The sequence below is a fragment of the Brachyhypopomus gauderio genome, chromosome 16, assembly GCF_052324685.1.
Source record: "Brachyhypopomus gauderio isolate BG-103 chromosome 16, BGAUD_0.2, whole genome shotgun sequence".
Classification (NCBI taxonomy): domain Eukaryota; kingdom Metazoa; phylum Chordata; class Actinopteri; order Gymnotiformes; family Hypopomidae; genus Brachyhypopomus; species Brachyhypopomus gauderio.
The window spans coordinates 12323728-12344135 of record NC_135226.1 but is presented as its reverse complement, the minus strand read 5'-3'; the positions used below and the strand labels follow the sequence as shown (position 1 = coordinate 12344135).

General features: G+C 44.1%; 1 protein-coding gene across 3 annotated transcripts in view; it reads left to right on the top strand.

The window, feature by feature from the left end:
• Positions 1-20408, top strand: part of lsamp (limbic system associated membrane protein) — a 303186-nt gene that overhangs the window by 88587 nt on the left and 194191 nt on the right. The window contains exon 2 of one of the 3 annotated variants that reach the window (XM_076976767.1): positions 14862-14940. In XM_076976767.1, coding sequence (XP_076832882.1) covers positions 14862-14940 — 79 coding nt within the window. Of the gene's footprint in view, positions 1-14482; positions 14941-20408 lie in introns of those variants that run through there. The other 2 variants (XM_076976766.1, XM_076976765.1) reach the window with 2 other exon arrangements.

Sequence of the window (20408 nt, the reverse complement as noted above, 5' to 3'; positions counted from 1 at the left end):
CAGAGCCCAAATGAGATAGAAGGTTAAAACAGAAATGGGGTGTTTTGGAAAAATGGGGTGGTTTTGTCTGCTATCAGACGTCCATTAATATGTGTGAAACTCATTTGTTTCTTAATCTATGTATTCCTCAGACACTGGTCTAGTGTTGGCTTGCTAGCTGCCTTTACTGGTGTCCCAGTCTTATCTAAATTTCGTTAGGTATGGGTCTCTATTCTTTCACACTACACACTTCACCACAGCTTCAGAGTCGTTCTTTGTTGTTTTGCTTAAAGGCCTCTCTACAGTATTTCAATTCTATTTTAATTACTGTAAAATTAGGCGTTTTAATGATACCAAGGAAGTGTTACACCTTATTAATTTAGATCTGATTAGGTCGGCCACCATAAATACGTGATAAGTGAAACTTGTGTGCTTTTACCACGGTGACTGACAAGCGGTCGCACTATGAACTACCTCTACTGAACTTTAATTTCCTACATGATAATAAATTTAGATTCTGTATTAATAAGGTTAAAAAAATATATAAGCCAATAATTTATGTTAAAGTATACAAGACCTGTAATCTACACATCTATCAAGTCTAACCTCACCTTGTGTGTGTATTTGTCCTTCTGAGTTACAGAATATGTAGGTGTACGTGCATGTGTGTGTGTGTTCCATTCCTGTGTGTATGTGGAGTGACTCCTTTTTTTAGCGTGTGTGAGAGTGTGAAGCTCACAGTCATGTTGAGATTTCAATATGGGGAAGAAGGTCAGAGTGTTAGACAGATGTGCAGCTTCTGTCCCTCTCTCTCTCCTTCTCTCCATCTCACTCTCTCCATCTCTCTCTCCCTCTGTCACTCTCTCCATCTCTCTGTCTCCATCTCACACTCTCTCCATCTCTGTCTTTCACTCTTTGCATCTATATCCCTCTCTCTCCATCTCTCTCCATTTCTCTCACTCAATCTCTGCCCCTCTCTCTCACCATCTTTCTCTCCATCTCTCACTCTCTCCATCTCTGTCCCTCTCTCTCTCCATCTCTCACTATCTCCATCTTTCTCTCCATCTCTCACTCTCTCCATCTTTGTGACTCTCTCCATCTGTCTCTCTCTCCATCTCTCACTCTCTCCATCTCTCTCCCCTTCTCTGTCTCACATGTTGCCCTCGTTATGAAGGGCCAGGTGTGGACCGCTCTGTCCCCCTGAAGCTGTAATTCACCCAGAATTCCATTTGGCTCTTTGGAAGCAGCAGACACACGTTGATAAAGCAGGAGGATCAACGTGAGCCCGGCCTCTAGCTTATATACGTTTTCTCTCCCCTTAGTCGAGCTTTATACCAATCTGAATCTGATATCCAGGCAGAGCGAGAATAAAAATGAAACCGTGCGTTCAACGGAATTAATGAGACTGCCAAAAAGGACCCAGATCTTTTAAGCGATTGCCTATTCGTTGCTCTCTGAGCAGAGATGAACCAGAAGGAAATGCATGCGCCTCAGAGCCAGCAGGGAAACAATATGAATCGATGCTGTCTGGAGAACCACTTAATGATGATAAAGAATAACTGCAGATATTAGGATCCACCTATATGCAACATCAACATCTTTACATTTGACGTAGGGTGTAGTGGTGGGGTGGGCAGGGTAAGTGAGGTGCCGGGGAGGGGGACAGGGGCAGGGGGTGGGGGGAGAAATGTAGGGTTGGGGGTGTGGCTGTGATTTGAAGGTGTGTCTGTGCGGTGTGAGATGTGGATATGGGGGTGGGGGTGTGGCCATGGATGTGGGGTAGGGGTGGGGGTGTGGCTGTGATTTGAAGGTGTGTCTGTGCAGTGTGAGATGTGGATATGGGGGTGGGGGTGTGGCCATGGATGTGGGGTAGGGGTGGGGGTGTGGCTGTGATTTGAAGGTGTGTCTGTGCAGTGTGAGATGTGGATATGGGGGTGGGGGTGGGGGTGGGGGTGTGGCCATGGATGTGGGGTAGGGGTGGGGGTGTGGCTGTAGGATGGGTGGGCTGAAAATGTCTCCTTCTCTATACCCCCTGATTTAAACAGCCTGTTATGTGGGGTAATCCTCCTAAGTTAGCCCTTACTGAGCCAAGCATTTATCTTGTCACGCAACATTATTCATTAACCATACGCCTGGTTTTATATCAGCTTTTGGGGGAGGGGAATGCAACGTACTCTTAAACATACTGTATAAACATACGGCATTCCCTCCCACACTGAATCTGTGCCGCATAATAACAGCAGAGCGTTTAGGACCCAGGTGTGTTTTAGGTGTGTTTAGGACCCAGTTGTGTTTTAGGTGTGTTTAGGACCCAGGTGTGTTTTAGATGCGTTTAGGACCCAGGTGTGTTTTAGGTGTGTTTAGGACCCAGGTGTGTTTTAGATGCGTTTAGGACCCAGGTGTGTTTTAGGTGTGTTTAGGACCCAGGTGTGTTTTAGGTGTGTTTAGGACCCAGGTGTGTTTTAGATGCGTTTAGGACCCAGGTGTGTTTTAGGTGTGTTTAGGACCCAGGTGTGTTTTAGATGCGTTTAGGACCCAGGTGTGTTTTAGGTGTGTTTAGGACCCAGGTGTGTTTTAGATGCGTTTAGGACCCAGGTGTGTTTTAGGTGTGTTTAGGACCCAGACCTGTTTTAGATGCGTTTAGGACCCAGGTGAATTTTAGGTGTGTTTAGGACCAAGGTGTGTTTTAGATGTGTTTAGGACCCAGATGTGTTTAGATGTGTTTAGGACCCAGGTGTGTTTTAGGTGTGTTTAGGACCCAGGTGTGTTTTAGATGTGTTTAGGACCCAGGTGTGTTTATGTGTGTTTAGGTGTGTTTAGGACCCAAGTGTGTTTAGGACCCAGGTGTGTTTAGATGTGTTTAGGACCCAGGTGTGTTTAGATGTGTTTAGGACCCAAGTGTGTTTATGTGTGTTTAGGTGTGTTTAGGACCCAGGTGTGTTTAGATGTGTTTAGGACCCAAGTGTGTTTAGGTGTGTTTAGGACCCAGGTGTGTTTAGATGTGTTTAGGACCCAAGTGTGTTTAGGTGTGTTTAGGACCCAGGTGTGTTTAGATGTGTTTAGGACCCAAGTGTGTTTAGGTGTGTTTATAGGACCCAGGTGTGTTTAGATGTGTTTTGGACCCAGGTGTGTTTAGGTGTGTTTAGGTGTGTTTAGGACCCAAGTGTGTTTAGGTGTGTTTAGGACCCAGGTGTGTTTAGGTGTGTTTAGGACCCAGGTGTGTTTAGGTGTGTTTAGGACCCAGGTGTGTTTAGGTGCTGGAGGACACCATGATATCCTCGATTTTGACTTTTTTGTGGTTTGTTTTTTTTTTTTTTTCTCAATCCGTTTCCACTTGTGCTTCAAAAATAAAAATAAACCCCAGTGCTGTAGCCGTTAGACGCGTGTGATGAATGTTGGAGAGGGAACTTTTCATTTGCCTGGAGCGGCCGGCCGAGGAAGCAGGACTCACACGCATCCCTGCTGCCCGAGAAAACTCCTGCTGATACTCTGCCTAGTAATTGCCAACCGCAGCTCTGCTGTTAGGTATGCATAAAGACGTGATGCTTCCTTCTCTCTCTCTCTCTCTCTCTCTCTCTCTCTCTCTCTCTCTCTCTCTCTCTCTCTCTCTCTCTCTCTCTCTCTTTCTCTCTCCCTGTCTTTCTCTCTCCGCGGTCTCCTTCATGAGTTTTAATAATAAACCTCCGTCATTAGTGCCTGCCACACTGCTGGTGCCCTGCAAGACAAAAAGGGGGGTTGGGATGTTTCTCCGTGAGGGCCAGGTACTGGCCTGCCTCCATTACAGCAAGTGCCTTTTTAAGCACCCTGCCAAGCAGAAGCTCCTGCATTAAAAATGCCATTAGCAAGGTGCTGCAGAGGATTCTGCATTAAATATGCCATTAGCGAGGTTTTGTACAGAAACAGTGACCAGCTGCAGGAGGCCCCGTGCAGGTCCAGAATGCCATATTAAGGCCCGTCATTAAAACTCGTCGGGTCCGCAGGTCGCTCTTTTGCGGCTCCTGTAGTGAAAGCGTGATGAGAAGCTCGGCCTCTGTGGCCAGCCCTGTGGTTAGAGGCGTGAGGGAGCAAACTGGCATCAACATTCCTTAATGCAAATTCCACTTACCCCTTTCCACTTCCAAACATCTCAAATGTTTCTCAGTGTTCTCAGATGAAACAATTTGAACTATTTTGTCTCATACAGACTAGTTTAGGAACTTGTGAAGCAAGAGAAATCAGTCCTGTTGGCCCAAATTAGCATTTTTCAGAAAAAGAGATTAAAGAACTCTCTTTTTAACTTTAGTGCAATCTGCTCCGGCGTTATTACTCAACACAAACTCACGCAGGCCGGATTTCCTGTTATAAAGTCTCTGTGAGCTCCTCGGCACACACATGTTTATGTATGCCCTCATTCAGAACTGTTGCGGCTGTATCCAATCCAGATTGTTGACAATCCTCTCCATTGCCAGAGCCTTGTGAAATATTCATCACGAAGTGTATTCTGTCACTCAGAACACCCTGGCCTCTGCCTCTATCTCTCCCTCTCTATCTGCCTGTCTTTCTCTGCCCTTACTGTGTCTTTTTTCTTTCCCTCTTTCTCTCTCTCTTTCCCTCCCTCTCTCTCTCTCTCTCTCTCTCTCTCTCTCTCCCCCCTTATTTGTGCTCTCCCTGGGAACATTACACTCCACCGCTCGTCTTCGGGTTGCTGATGGAGGAGAAAAGCGCCTTATAGCTCTGCCATTTCTCACCCCTCATCTGTTCTTTTTCTTCTTTTTTCCCGCGGCTGAAATGGCGTCTTGTTTTTGGGTGGTGTAATGACAACTGTATGTATTAAATATTGAATATACCGCAGACAGCATGGAAAGTAGCGGTTCCACACTTGAAGAGTGCTGACAGTAACCCTAAGAGGTTGCGCTTGTTGGTGTGTTGTCGAAGCGGTGCTGTTGACTCCCACATCCACGGCATCCCTGAGCTGCCTTCTGCTGGGTGAGGAATGTTGTATTCCGAATGGTTCATTAATACAATCTGGCCATTTAGGCCAAGGGTAGAGTCCGAGACCAACTGGAGGCAAGGTCTCCTGTCATGTTATCGCCTGGGGCGTTATGGAATCTTGTGAATAAAATGTGAGGTTTATTATGTTTGTGGTGGAACAAACACTTTATCCTCTGGAACTCATAAATCTTTCTGGACTGAATATTTAAATGTCCGTAATCTACTATAATAACCTAACCAGCAGTAAACATTTTTTTTCTTTTAACAATATTTGTCTGTGTGTGTGAGGGTGTGTGTGTGAGGGTGTGTGTGTGTGTGTGTGTGTGTGTGTGTGTGTAGGTGTGTGTGTGTGTGTGTTCGGGAGGGGGGTTGTTTTTTTAATTGCAAGTCAAGTAAGTAAGTATCTTGTCTGATACATGAAAGGATGTTTAAATACAAAAAATTATAAAGAAAATAAAGGAAGAAAAAAAAAACATTAAAGCAGCTCCACAACACAAACACAAATAAACAGTTGCACAGTGTGTGGAACCTGGCAGGATTACTCTTCTCACCCCATGAGGTTAAATTGCCTCCACTTTCTTTGAGGCCCCGCTGGGTCGTCTGTGACATGCGTGCACATAAGCTGCATGCCATAATCGGGAGCCTGGGGCGTTTTCTTCTCACGTTTGTTACCGAAATCGTCAAACCCCAGTCAAGAAGCCTGCATTCTACAGGTAAACATTTATAATTGGTTATGGTCCCCAGCTGTCTACAGTCCACCAGAAAGAAGAGGGAAAAAACCACTCTGGCATTTTCGAAAGCTCTGCATCCGGAGCACAGCGCATTTAATTCCAATCAGCCCTTATTGTGAGCTCTGAAGGGTTAGCCGTGCTGCGCTACAATGGCACGCCTCGCAATTATCACGCTCCGCTCAAGTGCTCTCCCGCGCGCCATAAAAAATATGCTATTTGTTGTTTTTTTTTTTTGCCTGTTTTTTTTTTTTTTCGTGCAAGTGGAAGTCAGGACACTCAGCAAAGTGAATTATACACTCCACGCACAGTGTTCACTATTCTTTCACCTATATGGCATGAAGGTTCAAATCAAACTAAGCCATAATCGTTTTTAATATGGTTCTATTTAAAACCAATGGCCCTGAAATTGTGATTGATTGGTGCATTGTATTAGTGGCCTCCTTCTATTACATAGCTTTCCTCTCTGGAAAACACCCTCCCTGAGGAAAGCTGGGAATTTTTTCAAGCAGACATCAATCCTAAAAGCCGACTACACAGCTATACGCTGATCAGTGTCCTAAGACAGTGAGACCTTGAACGTTGGGGAAAAAACTAAGAGATTTTAAAAAATAAAGTATAGAAAGCAGCCAAAGATCAACATCTGCTGAACATCGACATTCGACATCAGCCTAGCGGACCATGTCTGATCCTGCAGGAGCCACGTGCTGTGTGATTTAGGACACGCACTAATCTCATGAAAGGTTTGTTAGATAGCTTATTATGAGGAGACAAATGCTGAAATGTGCAGCATGGTTAGACTCCAGAGACCAGGTCCAGGATGGACTCACCTACATGTCCCCTAATGAGGCACTGTGAAGTCACCATGATGTCATGGATTTGGAGGTTCCTGGGAGGTGGGATTTGTCTTCCCACAGCAAGTCCCAGTCCATTGAGCAGATGGCCACACAAGTTCCACCAGCTCCAGACACGTCAAGGAGGTGTTGTCAGGAAGTTGGAAGTGAGTTTGCAGTCTTTTGCTGTGAGATACAGTTGACGCTAACAAAAACAGGACATCCATGCATAGCAGTCAGTGTTGCAGGACAGACTGGTGTTGTCCTCCCCTGAGGGAGACCATCATGACCTCCATGAGGCTTCACTGGCACCAGTGACACCACTGGCAGTATATACCTGCATGGATCCATAACCCTCTACGTACATGTATAAGAGGAGAAGGGAGAGGAGAATGAAGAGAAATCACCTGTCAGCCTTGAAACATTACTCACTCGTCTCAGCAGACATCCCGAGGTTGTCACTTCAGCAGTGAGGACTGGGAAAGACATGAACGACAGTGAACCTTTCACAGCCACTGCAGTGTATGACTGCTCAAGAGCAAAGATGCAGGCAGTGAAGGACCAGAGGACAAATGTCATGTGGACATCTGGACAGTGAAGGACCAGAGGACAAGTGTCATGTGGACATCTGGACAGTGAAGGACCAGAGGACAAGTGTCATGTTGACACCCGGGCAGTGAAGGACCAGAGGACAAGTGTCATGTGGACATCTGGACAGTGAAGGACCAGAGGACAAGTGTCATGTGGATATCTGGACAGTGAAGGACCAGAGGACAAGTGTCATGGACATCTAGACAGTGAAGGACCAGAGGACAAGTGTCATGTGGACACCCGGGCAGTGAAGGACCAGAGGACAGGTGTCATGTGGACACCCAGACAGTGAAGGACCAGAGGACAAGTGTCATATGGACATCTGGACAGTGAAGGACCAGGGGGCAAGTGTCACGTGGACACCCAGACAGTGAAGGACCAGAGGACAAGTGTCATATGGACATCTGGACAGTGAAGGACCAGGGGACAAGTGTCATGTGGACAGGACATCATTCACAACAGGCAGCACATCGAGCACTGTTGGTTTGTTAACCAATGACCAACAGCTTCATACATTCACTACACAGAGACCTACAGGCCTCCACCAATTAACTACAGCTTAATGCTCCAACCATAACCACCTTCTCATCTCTTTACAAATGTTTAAACGGTACAACATGAGATAAAAACAATAAATCATTGCTGTCTGGGTGCTCATATATTTTTCTCTCTTGAGGGCTGAGGGTGATGTTGTCTCTCTGAGGTTTATTGGAACTACTCCACCAGCTTAAGGGTTCTATCACCACTAGGAGAACTTTGGTAGTAACCGTCCACATCCTCTGCATCTTGTACACTGTCATGATTGGTTTACCACTTGCGTCACATGATTGGTCCATTCGTCTGGATCTCCACATCCCATAGGGTTAGATGTTCCACACCACAATGTTCTTGTTGTTCTCCACTCCCTGTGGTCCCTCCCACTTGAATGTGTGGGTGTCCAGCTCACATGGCTTGCGTGTGTTCCAGTGGACGATCACTGCCACATGGTTATGTCTCTGGGTTTCTGCATTCCCTGCCAGCACTGGTTGTCTCAGTGGCTCCTTTGCCAGTCTGCATCGTGGCTCTTCTCTGGTGTGACACAACGCTGCTTCAATTGACCTAGAGCTTAATTACTTGATCTTATGCTTTCGAGATTAAAGACTTAACATTGTCCCTCAGTCCTGCAATGTAGGATTGTCTTATTTCAGTCACCTATGCTTTCTGTCCATGAAGAGTCTTATAATGCCATGACACCTCACGTGCATGGTAGATGCATCCAGTTTCTGACTGAAGCACCTCCCTCGTAAATGGACCACAGATGGCCATGGTTGGACAACATGGGAACATGTACACACACACACACACACACACACACACACACACACACACACACACACACACACACACACACACACACACACACACACACACACACACACACACAGTCTAATGCCATGGGTGCTGTGCTGCTGTGAATGTTTTTGGTATAGGAGTTCTTAAATGTGTCATGCTGGTTTTAGAATGGTCTGCCATCCAGAAATATCTAGCCAACAGCAGTCTGAAACAGAGTTGGAGGAGGTCACATTTAGACTGTACACAACAGTAATTTGCTTTATGATCATTTATTGACAAACAATATGTTTCAGGCAGAAGAATTTCATCAGTTGAGCAGTTAAAGTGTTTCTAGGAAGTGAAGTTAATATTGAAATTCCAAGATGTTAAAGCATTATAATCTTTCTAGAAGGGCACTAGAGTTCTCACTGCTTACATTACATCTTTTTCCTCTTTCCAACACCATTGCTACCATAAAACATAAAGCAATGGTGATATCATTAATGCCCATATGTCAACTGTTAGAATATCTAGCCGATGAAAAAAAAATCCCAGATCCTTATGTTATAAAGGTGATCAACAGAATTATCAGCCAATGTTGTCAATGTTGTTTCTTTTATATAGAGTTGTTTGTATTTCCTGCAGAGGATGAATAGCTTCTGCAGCAGTAAACAACACCTGCAGAGATAGATGAGGAGTGATGGTTCATCATGACTGATGATTTAGTGCCCGTAGTTTTAGTGGCTGTAATTTGCACGTAGCATGTCTTGATTTTTTTAAAAGATAGAGTACAATAGTTATCCCTTGCAATGCCATGTAGATTACTTCTAATCAGTAGGTCTTTGATGTTTTTGTCACAGCTGTCAAAAATTAGTGGAGGTTCCTTAAAAGGAGGCGCAATCTCTTGATGTTTTCAGCTTAGTTTGAACTTCTTATTTGTAGTATAATGTATTAGGCACCACAAAAATTCTGCCATGGATTGTTCATACATCAGAGCCTTTTTCTCAGTAAGGACAATGAAGTCGGACATAACAATATGTTTTGGAAATCTACAGTTTTTAAAAGTTTTAGGAAGTACATTATCACATGTCCTTGCTTTTCCAGGGGGAAGCGCAACTCTGCTGTTTACCAGCTATGAGTGGGCATATCAGAGGATGAAAAACTGGCGGTGTGTTGGGACCCTCGTTCCGGCATGGGCTGGTGCTGGTGGGACGGTGTTATCTGCCTGGTGTTTCTCAGACACAATGACAGTTTTATAAGTGCTTTGACTGGGATGGTAAACTGTAAGCAGGAATCAGAACCTGTAAGTTCATAATGGATAGTGGTGGTGATAGTCGAAACTTATTTTCTGATGTATCTGACATTTTCAAAAAGTTGCTACAGTCAAGGCATAAAATCCTTCATGTACACTCCAGTACTCGGAGTTATCTGGAAAAAATAAGAAATAAATAACTGGTGTTTTTCAAGCAGCCGAACCCATGACAATGTTTGTCATTGCGTCTGGAACATCAACTAGATTAAAAAAATCTCAGCAAACCCCACAAAATAACTTGTAAAGGAAGGTCCCAACAGAATGCCATTATTTCTACCACTGATCTATAATACTTAGTTTATATTTTATATTTATTGTGAATTTCTTTTGCATTTTAACATAATTCTCTGTGTTCTTTAAAAGTCAAGAAATGTAAACATTTGGAAAAGAGTATGAATACAGAAATGTTAGTGTTTCTATGGTGAACGTTCATCTAAGAAGAAAAGCATTTTCTTGCCATTAATGTTGCTTGCTGACCAGTGCTCTGCTTAGTGGCCTTGGTGGGTGGGTGCTAGATATTATAGATAGGGCACAGTTCAGTTAAGACGAGTTCAGTTAAGACCAGTTCATTAAGACCAGTTCAGTTAAGGCCAGTTCATTAAGACCAGTTCAGTTAAGACCAGTTCAGTTAAGGCCAGATCATTAAGACCAGTTCAGTTAAAGCCAGTCCAGGAGAGTCAGGGCTTTTGCTTGATGTGATGTCACATTGAGCAACAAAGTCAAATAGCTTGTAGAATCACATGTTCGCTGTAGCAAGGGCAATAAACTGCTATAATGATCATTTAATGTCACAGTTTTACCGCCTGGTAGATGCAGTGGAAGATGGAAACAGTAGAGCTGGTTTAACTCAGGCTATCTGCATTATCATGGGCAGCAGGTGTTGGGTCTGTGTGTGGAGAGAACACACCAGCACCAGAGGGGTTTCAGTCCCAACCTCACACTGCTGAGTGTTGACACACACCTCTCTGCAAACAGCTCAAATCCAGCTTAAAGCCTCTAAGATAAAACTCATCTTCTTCTCCAATCGTTTTACATGTAAATATCGTACATTCTTTGCCATGTTGTCTGGAGATGCTACCAATACGTCTTACTTATGTGTTTATTTGTTTATTTATTTAATCTTTCACGGTGCCTATCCAGTAATGTAGTCATCCGAGTAAGTCCAAGGGTCCGGCACTTCTATATCTGAAGTTCATTTCAATCACCCATTTCTCGCCCACCACGTCACTATAACCTTGGGGGTGAATTTTCTTTACAATATAGCAACTTTGTGCAAATGGCAATCGATTAAGGTAGAATTGCAGACAGTCTCGTGGGCAAAATGGCCCTTCTGTGTCCACCAGCATATGGGCAGATTACTTTAGAACTCTGCAGTGGAAATTTCTCTTTTATATAAAATGCGAATGAAAGAAATAAACAGATAGGCAAGGTAGATGAAATGAACCTCATCTTTTAAGCACAAATGTGTGTGTGTGTGTGTGTGTGTGTGTGTGTGTGTGTGTGTGTGTGTGTGTGTGTGTGTGTGTGTGTGTGTGTGTGTGTGTGTGTGCGTGTGTGTGTAGGGGTGTGTGTGTGTGTAGGGGTGTGTGCATTTGTGCGTGTATGTGTGTGTGTGTGTGTGTGTGTGTGTGTGTGTGTGTGTGAAGGTTATAATAGCTTTTATTAGTTTTTTTTTAAAGCTTAGTTTTAGTTTTGTTTTCATTAGTTCTAGCATTAGTTTTAGTTTTTCATACTTTGGGTTATTTGTCAGGTGCAGGATTCAAAAAGTTCAGAGTAAATATTATGTAACAAAAACTCATCAAAAGATGCCATTAAAAAAAATGCATTCAATTACTCTTGAACAACCAACTGTCCACAAAAACTGTAACAGTCCACAAGATAACAGCCTTAAGTGCAAAATGTGTAATACCGCTGTTAAAAATTGCCAGACTAAGGACAGACACCAACATAGGAACGTAACCCTATTTTGGTTAGAGTGAAAAGCGAAACTTTTTGATCGAGTCACACACGTGGTGACATCCAGTCTCAACACATTAACCAGTGCATCCTCCCGCTTGTGGTTTTTCTGCATATTAACTAACCAGCAACTATTTGATCACTGGTCAAAATGGTCAATTATGGTTCTCCTTCCCGGTGCTACCTAGCTGGGATGGTGCTTCTCTTTCGGTGGAGCTACTCAGAGAGGCAGCTTGTACTGGCAGTTAGCCCTATTGTGTGAGCTTTGAGATTCGTGGGGTTTTTCCTCTTGAGAACTACTCCATATATTTTATCACTTGTTTCCACTACAAGGCATGTAGTCTTTCTCAAAGTCATATTTAAAAAAAAATCCCATACAGAACTTTGCCGTTTTCTCACACCTTTTGGACTTAATAAATTGCCAAACCCAAAAATGGTGGGTATCCTATCTATAGTTTCAGAACGTTTTAGTTAGTTTTCTAAACATGTAATACAGTTACAATTAGTTATCGTTTTTTTCTTGTAATTCCCGTTATTATTTATTTCAGTTAACGAAAATGTTTTTTCAATATCAGTTTTAGTTTTTTCGTTCATTTTCATTAACAATTATAACCTTGGTATGTGTGTGTGTGTGTGTGTGTGTGTGTGTGTGTGTGCGTGTGTGCGTGTGTGCGTGTGTGCGTGTGTGTGTGTGTGTGTGCGTGTGTGCGTGTGTGCGTGTGTGCGCGTGTGTGTGTGTGTGTGTGTGTGTGTGTGTGTGTGTTTGTGTGTGTGTGTGCGTGTGTATATGTGTCTATGGCTGCTGTGGATCTAAAGCGAGATCTGAGCAACAACTCCTGCACTGGTACTGCGAGGGTCCCACTGCCTGATGAGTTTAATAAGAGTCCAGTTCACGTATATTATGCACATGGTTCAATATACATTACCACACAACTCTGGATCTTGCAACGTGGATGCAGAGGAACCAACACAAAAACGAAATGCTGAATCGCACAAGCAGACCGATCTAAACCACTAGAGGAACCCTCAACGTGTCGTATTCAGAAATGGTGGTGTGGAGTTCCTGTTCCCGCGCTGGTTCTTCACCACGGTGCACGTGTGACTCTTGCCTGCTGTTATTGAGTTCATGGATTTCCTGCAGTGACTGTGGCTGTGTCTGAGAGATCATCTGCTTAGTTACAGATAGCAAGTGGCAAAACCACTAGAGCCCAGGCGAGTGTAATAGCTTTTCTTTAATTGCTATTTACGTTATCAGTGTAGGAGATGGTGCTGGTGTGGCCCCTTTCATAAATCTTAATTAATTAGGGTATAGATTTAATTTGCTTTATGGGCAATAATGAAGAGCAGTGTGATGTTAGGAGACTGGAGGTGAGGACTCTAAACTCGGGGCCCTTGTAGGCCTTAAACATTAAATGTTTACTTAGAAAGAAAGACAAGTGTTAAAGCAAACGTCAGATCCAGATGTGTGTGAGTGTGTGTGTGTGTGTGTGTGTGTGTGTGGGGGGGGGGGGGGGGGGGGGGGGTTACAGTGTTAGTGTTACCCAAAAACAGAATGGGTGGTTAAAGTTTGTTTTAGGTGCAGATGTAATTATGTCACGCTTGGTTAGGTTTAGGAGGCGGGCATGAAGGCTATTTATGAGACGTTGGGTCCGGGTATATGTAGAGGTGGATTATGATTATTACAGCCCAGCCCTCATAATACAGTGTAGAAAAATGTGAAACTTTTTTCCTTGCTGCATAGTTATGCACCCAAAAAATCTGACATAACTGCCAAAGTGCCTAGAGAAGGTTGTGCTTTTAGCATCCTTTCACTGCTTTGACCACATCAGTTTCAGACTTTAGGCCAAACATAGCAGCTCATTTATCTGTGCCCTGCTAACCTAACTCCTGACAAGAGCTTTGGAGAAAAGCTGCATACGTAATTTTAAATACTGAAAGGGCAGAAAATATTCTTCTGTCACTGAGAGTAAAGGTAAGGTTAGGTTTATGATTACACCTAATGTGTGTGTGTGTGTGTGTGTGTGTGTGTGTGTGTGTGTGTGTGTGAGTGACAGCACTACAGGCCTGGGCTGGTTTAATTAATAATGACAGCTACGGGTGCTGTCAAGTCCGACACAGATTCGACGTGGACAGGTGTTCTTTGCAAAGGGCACGCGAGAGTTAAAATAGCATGAAGAATCAGGTGGTCAAAGTGCATCGTTTCTGACTGTATGGTGACATAAATTTAATTACTTACCATTTGAAGATATCTTGTAACTCATTAGTAGCTGTGTGTTAAAGAATAACATATCGTATGATTGAATAATAAAACCTGCGGTAAAATTAATTAAAGTTATGATTAAATTTTTAAATATTGAGGGCAATTATAGTGGCAGTCTCCGAGTTTTCAAACTGAAAACATGGGTCTAAAATTAAGAAACGGCTGTTTTATACAGTATTTATTACAACATTTGTATTATCTGAGAGTTTACAAATTTTGAACACTTCAACTTCTCACGCGAGGAATTAAAATAAGCATTGATTCAGTGCAACCGATCAGAAGGGTTTGAAAACTAAGCTACACTTTCTTTGCACGGCATTGGCATCTAAACAACATTCACAACCGCTTCGTGTAATCACGATGTTTACACGCTGTGCAAAAGCAGTTTGCACCAACGCGGTCCTCCGTGAACTGGTGAACTGGTGCAGGGGTCCTCGGATGCTGCTGTTGTCGTGACAACCATTAAGGAGCGTCGGCTCGCGGAAGGGGCAGCAGTGTGATGTGTGGCGGGAGTGGGAGGCGACAGAACGGCGCGCGCCGGAGACCCAGAGCGCGCGCTGAATCCCACTCAGTGCCGCTCAGCGCTGTTCTGTGCGACGAGAGGCGCGCGGAGTGGAATACGCGGCATCTCTGCGTGCATTACGGACCAGTCTGCATCTCCTCTTTTATACCGCTTTTTCTTTCTTTTAATGCTCTCCTCGTGCGTATAAGTGACAGTCGCGTGCATTCAGGATCATTCCCGGAGTTGAAACGGGGCTTGAAGTCCTTTCCTCTTTTTAGAGCGCAGATACTTTTTGCCCCACTCTCCCTCTTGCTTGGATCTAATACTCGTTTTTGTGCTGAGATGTCGATCGGGAGGAGGTCTGGTTTGCGGCAGTTGCAGGCGTCGTTTTTCCGACTACTGTGTCTTATTCCCACAGGGTTCCCTGTCCGAAGTGTGGATATGCAACGCGCAACCGACAACATCACCATCCGGCAGGGCGACACGGCGGTGATCAGGTAGGATCCGGTCCAACTTCACCGAACTCTTCACGCCGTCGCCCATACGCGCTGCGAAACGCGCCTGCCCTCTCACGCTTCCGAACAGAAAGCAACGCAGAAGAGCATTTGTGAATGATAACTGCGAGAGGTGTACATTATACAAATACTGTCCTGCATTTCTTGGGTTTGTGATTTCCAGGTTGTCGAGCCAAATCGTGCGATCTTGGTTTGCAGAGGGGTTCTGGACGTATGAAGCTTTCACATGTCCCCTAATTTACTAAGGACTTCACCAACTGTTCCCGGGTTGCAATGAGGGATTTAAGTAGTGCACACACATACCTTATAATAAATGGGTTATGCAAGTGTTATTTAAAACAGGAACGCGTGCCGCTTACGATGCCCTAAGACTCAGATGTACTCTTTAGCTTACGAATGTAGAAAACAGTCAGTCGTTCAGAGGGACGTGTTCTTACGCAGCGACGCACTTAGATAAGGTTTTGGCTATTTCTAAAAGCGCACATATGCAGCAACAACGTATTGATGCGAACATGCTTTGAAATGCTTTGTGGGGATAATTCGGCTCAGTTTTTTGTCTCAGACATACTTCGTAATCTAACGCCTGTACTTATAAGATGTCATCCTTATACATACGCGTCACTCGCGCGTTTAGCTTTAGTTGATGAGGGTTGGGGGTGTCGCGGACGTCTGGGATCATGTGATGATGCTTCTCCGTCTCAGGGTCCTTGGGCAGCTTGCGTATGTGACTTGGCGTGACCTCTTTATAACCTCTTTAGCATCTCCTTTCTCCTTATGGTGCCCAGTTAGTAAGTGTTCAGTATTGTGTTATCTATCATACGCACACGCAAGTTGTCGTAAAAACAACATAGATGAACGCTAAAATCTAATTTAAATATTGGTTTAAGTAATTATATTTGTTTATTGAAGTTTATTACAACCCATATATGTTTATTAGGGCATTATAACTCTGAAGTGCTGAAAGAAAGCGTGCAGCTGAGCTCTTAGATGTGGGTGCATCTTGAACCTACACCTAAAAACAAGCTAATGTGCCAAAATAACCTAAAACAAAGACTCGTTGTTTGCATCGTGAAACACAAATGCTTTTCTGTTGAACTTCAGAGAGCCATACCACAAGGTCATATGTGAAAACATCCTAACCCCGACAGACATACCCCAGTACATTATGTTCTGAAAAGGGCAGTGCCGACATCTCTGATGTCACTAGTGCCCACCTCTGGACACCGAGGGCAAGGGGTCAATTTGGTGATTTCCGTGCTCAAACAGAAGCCTGCTAATCCTGGACGCCTGCTAATCCTGGACGCCTGCTAAACTGTTAAGCTGATTCAGGTGTATTTGAGCAGAGGTATCACCAATCTTTGAAGGAACCAGAAGCAGAAGGATCATTTTAAGATTTCAAAAGACTTGAAATATGTTCATACATGAGTGTGTGCGTGCGTCTGAGTGTGTGTGTGCGTCTGAGTGTGTGTGTGTGTGTGTGTGTGTGTGTGTGTGTGTGTGTGTGTGTGTGTGTATGTGTGTTTGTGTGTGTGTGTGTGTGTGTATGTGTGTTTGTGTGTGTGTGTGTGTGTGTGTGTGTGTGTGTGTGTGCGTGCGTGCATGCGTGTGTGTGTGTGTGTGTGTGTATGTGTGTTTGCACAAGAGACAGAGAACAAGAGGGAGGTGAGTAGCTACTGTTAGTAAGATTCCTCAGGCTAGCCCTTTCTCCCACATGCAACTCTGCCAATCTGCCAATCACACACACACACACACACACACACACACACACACACACACACGCGCACACACACACACACACACACACACACACACACACACACACACACACACACACACACACACACACACACACACACACACACAGTTCAAAACTGCAGCGTGTGTGCTTCAGTATGTGACTTTCCTTGGCAAAGCTATAATACTGATTGCTTCTGAGTTCCAGCAGGGTATCATGGGACTGCCCACACAGGGTGGTCCCACCAGTCACCACTTATGCAAGAGCTTCTCCTTGTCTGCCCATAGTCCACCAGACTGTTGTAAATGTTGCCAGTGGACTGATACACAGCAGGTTTGCTTTTGTTAGCTGTTAATCTTGTTGCTTGTGTAGAAACATGTTTGACTGAATGGAGTGTAATCAGATGAGTGGATGTACCTCATGGAGCATTTGTGCAACATGTTCAAGATTCATTTACTGGTGTTTATGTGATCATTGCATATCAGCTGTGGAAATAAATGTAGTCTTCTTAAAAGAATACTCCAGTGTTAAACATAAAAAAAATCTAGTTTATGGTTGTGTTTGTAGGGTGTTTTTGTGAAATACTTGATTTTAGAACTATAGGCATTTAAGGCCATTTAAATATGCATTTGATATCAGTAAACTCATAAAATTTAATCTACTCTGAATGCTGAATAAAGTGTGATTTAAAAGTAAGTATGTGTGTGTGTGTGTGTGTGTGTGTGTGTGTGTGTGTGTGTGTGTGTGTGTGTGTGTGTGTGTGTGTGTGTGTGTGTGTGTTTGACTGTAGCTGGCTTCCAAACTCCAGTTTTCTATTGCTAAGTTATCAAAAGGTTTGAATATGTTTGTTGGTGTTGTTGAGCATGCATAAAGATAAAGAAAGCATAAAGATTTGACAGGTAATCAGCAGATCATTCATTTCTGAAAATAAATATCTGATTGTGTGATTGCTGGTTGGGTTTTATGCATAACTCCTTTAAAATATTCAGATAACATGCATTTGATAATAACAGTATCAATCTTGTGAGTAACATCTCTCTCTCACTCTCTATAGAGAGAGAAACAGGACGTTTCGGACAAAGGTCCCTCATCAGCTGAGTAAAGTGCTTCAGAAGCGTTTTGCTTGCACAGCTGATGAGGGACCTCTGTTTGAAACGTCCTGTCTCTCTGGAAATATTGTGTACTTTACTACAGTTTTTGATATATCTATGTATCTTACCTAAATACACTGCAGTTGCTTGTCTGGAATCTTCTTCTGAACACGTGCACACACACACACACCCACACACACACACACACACACACACACACATGCACATTTCATGCTACAGTGATATTATATCATGAAAGTAGGGAATTAAAATAGAAGCATGCATAGTAATTTCCTCATCTCAAGCAATTTATTGAGATAAAAGCTAACAGCAGTGGTAGGTATACCCCAACAAACAATATCAATGTCTCAATAACTGGTCATGTCCCTTTGAGCTTCAATTACAGCTCGACAGCGATGTCTCATCCTGTTCATATGTTGACTTAATGTCTCATGAGGCATCCCACTCTTCTTGAGGGACGCTCGGGTCATTGAGGTTCTGGGGTACAGAGTCACGAGCCTCTACACGCCGACTCAGGCGATCCTGCATGTTTTATTTGGGATTCTGGTCTGGAGAAAGTGCAGCCTACTCCATTAGAGGCACCCCAGTCTCCAGCAGCCGTTCCTTAATGATGTGACTCGCTGGTCTGGAGCATTGTCCTCCATTAAGATGAAATTAGACCCGTGTTGTTCATGCAGGGACACAATGACTGGAGTAATGATGTTATTCAAGTAGTATGGTCTTGTCACATGGTGCAGGACAGTTCTAGACACACCTGCCCAAAACCAGTCGATCCAGACCACTCTGATGTAAATGGTTCTGAATGGTCTGACATGACACTGGTGCCTCTCACCTCCCTTAAATGTGCCTGGAATTGTGTGGACTTCATCATCTGGTTCTACAGGGTTCTGTTCACAATGAAGCAGTCATCAGTGTGGGACGTGGCCAAATGACGTCCACTTCTACGCCTTTCTGTGACTCTTCCAGTCTCTCTGTATCTCTGTTGCAATGTGCTGATGACACTCTGTGACACTCGAAGCTCAGTGGCCACTTCTGTCTGAGAACATCCTGTTTGAAGCCTCGCAATGAGGACGTACTGTCGATCAATTGTTAATTGTTACTATTGATCAATCACCTGAAGGCCAGATATTCCTAACTTCTTGCGAGTAGTGTATATATAAATAAAATTAAGTGGTTTCAGTTTCAGTTTCAGAGTGGCTGTCATAAAATATAACTGCAAAAAGTGAAGAAAAAAAGAAAGAAAGAAACGTTACACATTGGAATTCTGAGCACATCAGACGAAACAACTTGGACCACTCCTGATTTGTACTTGCCGAGGTTAAGGGTCAAACCTCTGGGTCAGTTTGAGGATTAGCCTTTATGGACGGGCCATTCGTGGCCTGTGGAATAGAGGGGTGCACCAGGTGCAGCTACAGAAGGCTACAGTAGAGATGAGAAACAGTAAGGATAAGGTACAGTAAGGATGAGCCACAGCAGGCATGAGCTACAGTAGAGATGAGCCACAGTACACACGAACTCTCTTGCTTGTGCGTGCCCTTAAATGCTCTTATACATGCACACGCAATCACCCAGTCGCTCACTTTGTCTCTCGTCCTGTCACTCACACGCACGCCACCCTCGCCAGCCCCTGGATCCCACAGGCAGGCGCAGAGTTTGGAAAGGACGAGCGCTCCGACAAAAGCCGAAGACACGCCATGTCCCCCGCACGTCTGCGTAAAGCATGACACGGTGAAGCCTAGAAAAATAAAAACGAACAAAGTGTCGGAATTGCAAAAAAAAAAGAAAAAAAAGCATTTTCCTTCCTGGTTCGGAGGCGTGACGCGTCCCGTCATGGACGACTCGCTCAGTTCGACTCTGAACCACAGTGGCTGCTGCATCAACCATCCTGACTACCCCTCCCCTGTAGACAAGATTAGCAAGCACTTAACGCTTGCCTATACGTGCAATGCACAGCCCCTGTCTTCATTAGGCCTTCATTTAGAGAGCGTCTCTCTCACACACACGCACACACACACACACACACACACACACACACACACACACACACACACACACACACACACACACACACACACACACACACACACACACACTGCTCCTGGATCCTGGTTATCTCCGTCACTTGCCAGTTTTGGAGCCACGTTTCCCCCTGACCATAGAGATTAATTACTAGAGCTGTTTATTGCAGATCCTGTTTATTTATTATTTTCCTCTCTCATCCTGGAGACAGGAGAACCAGCACACTGGGTGTTTATCTCCGTTTGGGCTGGGCTTCTGGCACGCACTGCGTCTGTTGCATGTTGAGTGATGGCAGATATCCTGGTCGTCGCTACCTAATTCAGGACCCGAGGACTCTGGTTCTCTGTTCATTAGATGTGAGCCAAGGAGTCTATTTTGTAGCATTTTTTTTTCCTTTTCTTACCCCATACTGCCTTGGTTTTAATTGCTTTCTAACGTGTGTTGTGGCCTGCAGGCACCTGGTTGTGTTGGAGAACGTGAGAGAGAAAGCGCTAGAAAGTGACACTGTTTATTAAAGCACTGATGACATGTCATCTCTGATTGCTCCTTCAGGTCTATTAGCACCTTGTAATGCGGCATTATCT